The sequence below is a fragment of the Lemur catta genome, chromosome 19 (genome assembly GCF_020740605.2).
Source record: "Lemur catta isolate mLemCat1 chromosome 19, mLemCat1.pri, whole genome shotgun sequence".
Classification (NCBI taxonomy): Eukaryota; Metazoa; Chordata; class Mammalia; order Primates; family Lemuridae; genus Lemur; species Lemur catta.
The window spans coordinates 15,485,431-15,494,155 of NC_059146.1; the positions used below are offsets into that span (position 1 = coordinate 15,485,431).

The following is an 8,725-nucleotide window of genomic DNA, read 5'->3' on the forward strand; positions in this document are numbered from 1 at the left end:
CAGTAGGCAACAGAATCTCAATAGCTGGAGGACCAGAGTAACTGAGTTCTGCCAATTCTTGTCAACTCCGAGCTATACAGAAACCACATTTGCTTTCAGCACTTATAGAAATTCTTTTATTGGCTAGTAGTTCAACTTACTGATTAAATACTTTAACAAATTGACCCAATATTTTACTAGGATCTTCTGTATCAATTGCTTCTGTGATGGACTTGCAGGTGACAGCTTATTTTTTTTATACTTGGAAGAAGAATTTAGGAAATGTCAGCTCAAAATGTTCCATGTAAGGGAGAGATAATCTTAATGTCTTAATTTTAATACATAATGTTCCTCCAGTGTCTCTAGATACTTTTTAAATAGCTAATGGATAAGTTCTGTTTGGTGTCTTAGAAAACTTGCTCATTTCCTAAATGACTCTATTTATAAGAGGACCTAAAAGGAAAAGGGATAAAAATAACTTACCACCACCCACCACAAAAACCCAGGGTGACAATGTCAGATTCATAAAAAGGGCTGTCAACGTACTTTAAAACCCAAGAACCTCTGACACTTGTTTCTGTTCCTAGCATTCATTTAAATCATAATTTTGAATAAGCTAACTTCTTTTAACTGAATAACTGACTTTAAAATACCTTTTACACACTTTTATAGAGTCAGTTCATCACCATTGGTATGGTTGTTCTCATCATGGAAACTGAAGAAAATGACGTAAATGACAGTAATGCCAGTGAACAGTAGTAGCTGTAATAGTTTTAGTGATGGCAGACTATTTGTTATATCCCATTGTTTTGCACAAATATTTTAGGTCTCATTTTAAAAAAAGAAATAGTTAAATGACCAGTCACACAGAGATGAGAACTTCATAGTGCCTGGCACATAATATAACAGATGCTCAATCAATATTTTTAGAATACATGAAATGTAGCAAAAAATTCCTTTATATCAAATGCTGACTAATACATTTGTGAAATTTTCATGGCAAGAAATTTGTTAATACTTCCCCATGAACCTTGCTGACGATGTATCTTTCGTGACAAGACATGTGTCGATTAAGACAATGACTTGGTGATATTGTGCTGTCTGCCCACCTCCTCCCTGGCGTTAACCAACTCAGATAGCATCATCACTGCAGCGCGCTTTTCATATAGTTCCCTGAAAAGGATTAGAAACTTTTGAGTAATCTTAGAGTGAAACGGAAAAGAAATTTGAGTAGTGAAAGTATGAGAAGAAAAAAGTATCCAGTGAAGCCAATAAAATATTCTCAGTGGTATATTTTGGGGGTTGTAATGAAAAGAAAAAAAAAGATACATTAATAATGTTAAAAACCTTTATATTTTGCTCTGGAAATAGTTTTGAGCTTAGGTTTAAATAAAAGTACATCTGACTTGAGAATTAATATTTCAATCATAATAATAGGAAAGGGCTGCAAAGTCATCACTCAGGAAGAACTAGAAAGAAGTAAACTCTCTTTGTTTTTTGCTGAGCTTCTTCTCTCTGTAACCGACTCCACATCTCAGCTATTAGAGGGGTAATAATTTTCAGCTTAAGCCCTTTCTCTAAGCTTGCATCTTAGATGATGAATTTTTCTGTTGGGACAGGTGGAAAATCATTTTGGTTTAACATGTTCTGCTGCTAAACTATAATTAAAAAGAAAAGCTGAGGTGGAGAAATATAAGGAATATTATCAAAAACAGGACCTAAGAACTTAAGTGGGCTTAGTCAGTAACCATTAAACAACAGAAAAACATGGGTTTGAGTATTTAAAAATAATAAGGTCAGAAAAAAATTGTTATATTCATTCTTTTGAAAGAAAGTAATTTTGTATATTTAATATTTTGAGAATATCTTCTAAAATTTTAAAGGTACAGAAAGTGAACAAGAATATGAGAAGTTTCAATAATGTCATGTTAGGGCCACGGCTGCTTGCACCTGCCTCTGCCTTTATTCCCAGTCTTCCAAATCTCTTTTCATTCCACAGGTGCTTTGGTTCATATGGAGTTTGCTTTGGGAATTGTAGCTGATTAGAAAGGAAACCTTCATCTGATACATATTCATTGATTTATTCACCAATGCTGTTTAAGATCTAATGTGAATTGCATTATCTTACATGCTATGATGATACATAAGACATTAAAAGAAACCCAGGACATGACTGCACAGTTTAGTTGATGAGGCAAGTCCTATAGATGGGACACAGGTCCAGACAATGACATTCAAGCCGGCATGGGACGCAGCATGACATACACACCTCTGTATCTCTGTGGGCTTCAGTTTATATCACGTAGCATCTCAGACCAAGACGTTTAATTAAGGTCTGAGAACTCAGGAACAAAGATTTTATTACAATTGGGAATAGTGCAAAACCGGAAACATGCTCAAGGTCACCAACAAGGCTGAGGTTGAACAACTGTTGTCCCTACTATAGGATGTTGTGTAGCCATTAAAAAAATGGGGCAAAACTCCACTGAGCTAGCATGAAAGGATGCTGAACACATATTTTTAAAGGACAAAAGTAAGTCGTATAATGATCTGTGTAGAATGATTCCATTTATATAAAGAAAACCTATGAATACCTTCATGTACATGTGTATTTCTATGTATTTTGTGTATCTCATTTAAATGCATATATGTATACGTGTGTGCACATGAATGCAGATAGAATAGGAAACTAATGCCAAATTGTTCCCAATGGTTATCACTAGAGACTAGTAATGTGGAATAATGATGAAGAGGAACTTGCATATTTTATTTCACATATATCTGTAGTATATGAATCTTTTACAACAAATTATACCTATTTTTTGTTAGAATAAAAATAAAAGAAAAAAATGAATATGCTGAGTCTTGCTTTTTAGGGTATACTCAGATGGTAGAAACAACTAGCTTATTTTATAATAGAAAGGAAGATGAGTTCTGCTTGTAGTTCTGAGATAAAATTACAAAAGGTAATATAGTTGGAAGAAAGAATGAGCCCATAAGCTAACATCCAAAATGAGCCTTTGTTGCTAATTGGATCACATTTTACCCACATACTCCACACCAATCCCAACATTTATCAGCAACCAGAACAGGAACATCTGCCTTCTTTGACAACCAAAAAGGAAACAAAACTCTCTTTTTCAAAGTCCACATGTTTGTGGTTTCACGTGCATATAAATTGTCTATTAAGCCTATAAACTGCACTATAGGAATGGCAGGGCATATTGTTACATAGTCATACAAAGGATGTATGGGTAGCATTTCAGTCTAGTTCTTACTTACCTCTAAGGAGAGTGCTTTCACACATGTGAGAGAGACAGGTATTCAGAAAAAGAGTAGGAATGGGAAGTGATGTATACAATGCAACTGAGCAGGAAGTTTGACCTATCTTGTCTTTATTTGGGTTGGGCACAGCTTGTATATCACCAATGCCCTTATTTCCCCCTTCCCTACCTCTTCCTCCTTACTGGCCTTGAGGGACTATATATAAATGACATCTGAAGGGCACAGGATTCCACTTAGCTGCAGACTTCTAGGCAGCAACTCACCCTCACGCTGAGGTCTCCTGGCTCTAGAAACAACTCTAGCTCAGTCTCCACCATGAGCCTCAGACCCAATGCCTTCACCTCCTGTACCAGTGCCAGGCCACTGCGTGTCCTGCAGGTGTTGCTGCTGCTGTCACTGCTCCTCATCGCTCTGGTTCCCTCCACCATTGGAAAAGGTAGAGAAACTTGGGAAAACTGAAGGGGGAGGCTCTGCTTCCCTGCAGCTGTGGCTGCTTCTTCTGTAGCCGTGTCTGGGGGAAAGACTATCCTGGTGCTCCTGGGGCTGGGAGAGCCCATGCACTGACAAGTCTACATGGAGGAGGCAGCGTAGTGGGCACTGCCCATGTGCCAGGCGTTCTGCTCGGGACGTCACTAAAGGTTTATAGACCATGTCTGCAATGGCCTTATGAGAGGTGCAACTACCCTCAACTTGCAAATAAGAGAAGTGAGGGTAATAACCACGATCCGTAATGGAATCACATTTTGTACCCTAGGTGGATTTGTAGATGTTGAGCCATACCTTGAACTGCGCTGCGCATGCGTGAAGACAGTCTCTGAAATTCATCCCAAGAACATCCAGAAATTGGAGATTATCAAGCCAGGAGCCCACTGCAACAAAGTCGAAGTGATGTAAGTCCCTGCTTCTGTATTATTGCCTCTTTAGGGAAGCCCACCACCTCCACCCACCACCTCCACTGTTTTCTCCTGACTCACACATCTGTTCTGATATTCATATTCACCAGGACACACACAGATAATTCTGTTCTCTCTTGCAGAGCCATGCTGAAGGATGGAAGGAAAGTCTGCCTGGACCCAGAAGCCCCGATGGTTAAGAAAATAGCCCAGAAAATGTTGAAAGGTGACGGGTCAGCTGCTTAATCTGTTCACCCTCTGCCAAATCTTTTCACCTTCCAGGAAGGGAAGCCTTGACTTTCTGGAGTTCTTATTTATCCAGGATACCTATTATCACTATATTAAAGTCTGGGTGTGTTTTTCATTCTATGTTAAAAATCACATTTTATTCTGAGAAGGCTGTTTAAAAGATGACAGAAAGCAGATGAAAATAAGCAAACCTAGTTTCAACAACTAATATATGTGTTACTGCCTAATTCTTAGATAAACCTTGTACAGTGGTTTGCATTTCTTTATTTGAAAATTCCTTTCCAAACACATTGATGTTAAATTTCTTGCTCTACTTTACTGTTAGACTAGCCATGCCCATGGTGATTGGTAGATTTCATAATGATCAATGACACTAGGAATCACACAGAGTCTGGAATAGAATAATTGCTCAATAGATGTTTGTTGTCATATTTAGGGACTTCATAGAGTTGTTCAAGGTCTTAGTCCTTGTATGTCTTGTTTCAAAGCATTCTCTGAAAGGTTTTCCTAATGTTAATTTTAGCCTTCAAACTCTAAAAATAATAAAGTTGTAGAATCTGAGTCTTGTCAGTAGTGGTTATTTCCTTTAAAGTATAGAGCAAAAATATATAATGAAAAAGCATTAACATATTCCATTAAGAAAAACTCCAGTATTTTCTGCAATAATAAAGAAAGAACAACTTGATTTTAAATGTTTTACCCTGACATTTTTTTTATGAGACAACTATGATCTAGTTAAAAGCACATCCTGTGAAGTCAGAATAACTAGGTAACCTGGCTTCACCATTTGCAACCTATATGACTTTGGTCAGGTTGTTTAATCTCTTTGGATCTAAAATGAGGGTAATAATATCGCCTGCCTCATAGAGTTGACATGAAGATTAAAAGAGTCAATACATTCAAGATATTTAAAATCACGCATGTCATACTATAACCTATACAAAAATGTAAGTAATTATTTGTTATTATTATTATTGTTAGCATTCCCAGTATTACAGACAAGAAAAGTAAAATTTAAAGAGAATAAAAAACTTGCCACTAAGTAGATGAGGCTGGGGATTTGAAACTGTGTTCTCAACCACTACACCACACCACTTTCTGTGATGCTTCTTTCTCTAATGAACAGCTTACTGTATATATGTTATATATATATATTTATATAGTGTTACTGACACACAAAATAGGACTTGACACACAAACAGCGAACTGTATATGCCATACTGGTTATAGGAGACGAAATGAGTTTGCCCACTCCCGTCCCCCCTCCCTCCCTGCTGGTGTGCTAAAGTAGTGATAAACTTTATGACCTCTAACGTCATAGAGTTTTTAATTTAGGGAACAGAACCCTTTTAAACATTTTTAAACACACACGCACATATCTGTAAGTATAATTCGTGTGTGTGTGTGTGTGTGTGTGTATCATCTGTAAGAAATAGGAAAAGCAGAGGGTGGTACAAGATAGAAAACCAAGGGAACATAAGTAGATAACAGTTGTCAGGGAAGGGCCCTCCCAGGAAAGGATATTAAACTGACACCAGAAATATGAACAGGACTGAGCCAGCTGAAAAGACGTGTGGTTGGGGAGCAGGAGAAAGAAAATTCCAGGCCCAGTAATTAAACCGCTTATTCCTGCAGAAGTCTGGTCCTGCTGGGCATGAGGACGTCGGCTAGTTCCACGCAGTGGGGCCCTGACACCCTTCTCCACTGTTGATCAGTGTGGCAGGGAGCGTCAGGTTTGGGTTGAGGGTGGACCTGCCCTGATCAGGAGCCAAACTCATTCTCTTTCAGCTTCGCACAGCGGCAGTATCATAGCCAATAGGGTTTATCCAAGGCGTGATTATTGCTAAGTGAAAACTTTCCCAGTACTCCACATGATGACGTGCAACATAGTTGGCACTGACAATTTTTGACAGTCTCTATGGAGACTGAAAAAAAAAAAAAAAGAAAGAAAAGAAAGTCATTCTTTTTCAGGGAAGGAAAGATAGTCCATGTTGATCACCTCACTTTTCCTGTGTGGGATTCCATTCCATTCCACCCCCCGCCCTGAGCTCCCCAGCATCTTACACTCAACTCCCAGGTGCTCTGTGTCCTCCTTCAGAGAGCATCGTGGCTCCCCCACAACAGTGTTGTCCCCTTCCCCTGCCATTGATACTGGCTGAGGGTGCAGCAGGCACTGGGAGACGTGACCCTGCAAACTCTCCTTGCCCCCTCTTCTGGGCTCTTATCCAGGATGGACCCAATGGAGGAACATCCAGGAGTATTGAGTATGCATTCAAATATTACTTTTGTAATTTTTCTAAGAGTAATGTATATACTAGACCTTGCCTCCTACAGTCTATTGGATGATTGTCGGTAGAGCCTGGTGAGCACCATCCAAGAGACTGGGGAAGGCTTCCACATTCAGGGGAAATTCAGAACAGTCATTGCCTGGAGACTAAATTCAACATTTTAGTAACAGGAAACAATTACAAACAACACATCTTTAGCAAGCACCGCTGCCAAACTCAACTCAATAGTAATTAAGGGCAAAGACGGGTGCTAATGGGCACTTCTTGGTAATGCCCTTGGGAGTTGGGAAGGAAACAAACTGTCTGGGTCCTGAAGGGTATTTGCTGTGTCACAACCACTACAGAGAACTCTACTATTACACGTGAGGAAGAAAACCTACATCTTGCAAGATTCAAGTACTGTTTCTAACTCCACAAATGTGCACATACGTAAGTTTCAGTTGGAGGTGTAGATTCTACTACCAGCTCCGAGTCAAGGGAAGCTGACCACAGCCTTTTGATGGGTTTTTTTAGTTGTTCATTTTCTAATCTTGGCTGCCCAGAGCCCCCAGCTCTTCACAGCGCTGTCTTAGCTTCCACAAAGCAGTTCCTTACCACCCACCCCAGGCTTCCGGACTGGGAGGACAGGGGGGGTTAAAGGCCTCTGCTGAGTTCCTGCAGCCACTGGCCTTCAGAGCTCCACATCCCCTGCACACTTGGATCCTGCTGGAACCTCCAGGACATGAGCTTCCCAGCGGGCTCAGGGGTCTCTTGCCCCCGGGCCAGCCCAGGGTTGCTGCTCCTGGGGCTGCTATTCCTGACAGCTGCTGCGGTTGCCACCACCAGCGCCAGCGGTAAGAGCAAAAGCAAGGAGGGAGGGGACCTGGATTGGGAGCCGAAGGGAGGACATCCCAGGAAGCCCCTGGGCTGGGGAGGAGTCCTTAACGCTAAGGACACCAGCCACATTTCATTGCATGCTTGCTAAGTGTGCTAGCGCATGGCCAAGCGCTGCATGCGCACTTTCCCACCAACCCAGTACAACTTCTTTCTAAGGGAGGTATGATTTGTGGCTAAGGAAAGGAGGACCTAAGCTACTGCAAACAATCGCTAAGGCCCCTCCCGCCACTTATGGAATCACCACAGCCTCCCCTACTCCTGTCTGTCTCCCCACCTCCCGTCCACCCTCAGCTGACCCTGAAGAAGGCGTTGGGGACCTGCAATGCCTGTGTGTGAGGACCATCTCCCGGGTCCCTCCCAAGCATGTCGCCAGCCTGGAGGTGATCAAGGCCGGACCCCACTGCCCCACTGCCCAACTGATGTGAGTCTTTGCACTGCTTCAGTCAGGGCCCACTCTGTGCCTGCTCTGCCCACCCTCCCCTTGTCCAATCACATCTTCAAACCCAAAGACTGACGGTCACACCTCTTCTCTTTTCCCTGGCAGAGCCACGCTGAAGCATGGACAGAAAATTTGCCTGGACCCGCAGGCCTCTATACATAAGAAAATAATTAAGAAACTTTTAGAGATTTAGCTATTAGCTACCTTAATCTGTGCCTTTGCTATATAATGCATTTTAGTTTCTTTTTACTTTCTGTCTAACTGAAAGAATTTTCTGCTGTTTGCTGTATTCTTCTAATCTTGAATAAACAAAATAAATTAAGCTGTGTTATAGTCAAAGTATTTCTTAACGATAGAACAAAAAATAGTGCTGACACATCACCATTTCATAGAAGAATAAATTTTCAGAATTTTAAGCAAAAAACATTTTGAAGGAAGGGTTGGTTTAATAAAGACTGGTTTTGCTTGGTGTTATATATTGGCTGATACATATTGGTATGTTTACATGGTTGTCTTACTTCATAGTTACATATCTACTTTAATGTTATAATTAGCTTTGCCAATAAATATAAATAGCACTAAAGTATTGCAAAACTGCTTTTAAAAAATAGTAAATAAATCAGACTCTGCTTTTGTCCCCATGAATTCCTTAACATTGGAGATATTAAGACTGTGGAAACCAGGAGAGGTGCCAGGTGGTGTTTTCATTCATCCTT

At 40.5% G+C, this 8,725-nt stretch overlaps 2 protein-coding genes and 1 non-coding gene across 3 annotated transcripts; all 3 read left to right on the plus strand.

The window, feature by feature from the left end:
• The first annotated feature begins 3,468 nt into the window (after positions 1–3,468).
• LOC123624135 (pro-platelet basic protein) lies at positions 3,469–4,442 on the plus strand. Its single transcript, XM_045531748.1, has 3 exons — positions 3,469–3,700; positions 4,019–4,154; positions 4,301–4,442. The coding sequence occupies exons 1-3, from the start codon at positions 3,580–3,582 to the stop codon at positions 4,401–4,403; spliced, it is 360 nt and encodes a 119-aa protein (XP_045387704.1). The 5' UTR covers positions 3,469–3,579; the 3' UTR covers positions 4,404–4,442.
• Positions 4,443–6,192: 1,750 nt separating this feature from the next.
• On the plus strand, positions 6,193–6,331 carry LOC123624930. Its single transcript, XR_006730288.1, has one exon. It is a non-coding gene; the product is annotated as a U4 spliceosomal RNA (small nuclear RNA).
• Positions 6,332–7,328: 997 nt separating this feature from the next.
• Positions 7,329–8,331, plus strand: LOC123624136 (platelet factor 4-like). Its single transcript, XM_045531749.1, has 3 exons — positions 7,329–7,527; positions 7,862–7,991; positions 8,115–8,331. Exons 1-3 carry the CDS (start codon positions 7,416–7,418, stop codon positions 8,200–8,202), a joined length of 330 nt encoding a protein of 109 aa, XP_045387705.1. The 5' UTR covers positions 7,329–7,415; the 3' UTR covers positions 8,203–8,331.
• Positions 8,332–8,725: the final 394 nt, after the last annotated feature.

Excerpts from the sequence above, each read along its gene's own strand:
- LOC123624135 (XM_045531748.1), top strand. The coding sequence starts at position 3,580 with ATGAGCCTCAGACCCAATGCCTTCACCTCCTGTACCAGTGCCAGGCCA. Across the intron at positions 3,701-4,018 it reads TCCCTCCACCATTGGAAAAG|GTGGATTTGTAGATGTTGAG; the intron begins GTAGAGAAACTT and ends TTTGTACCCTAG. Across the intron at positions 4,155-4,300 it reads TGCAACAAAGTCGAAGTGAT|AGCCATGCTGAAGGATGGAA; the intron begins GTAAGTCCCTGC and ends TCTCTCTTGCAG.
- LOC123624136 (XM_045531749.1), top strand. The coding sequence starts at position 7,416 with ATGAGCTTCCCAGCGGGCTCAGGGGTCTCTTGCCCCCGGGCCAGCCCA. Across the intron at positions 7,528-7,861 it reads TGCCACCACCAGCGCCAGCG|CTGACCCTGAAGAAGGCGTT; the intron begins GTAAGAGCAAAA and ends GTCCACCCTCAG. Across the intron at positions 7,992-8,114 it reads TGCCCCACTGCCCAACTGAT|AGCCACGCTGAAGCATGGAC; the intron begins GTGAGTCTTTGC and ends TTTCCCTGGCAG.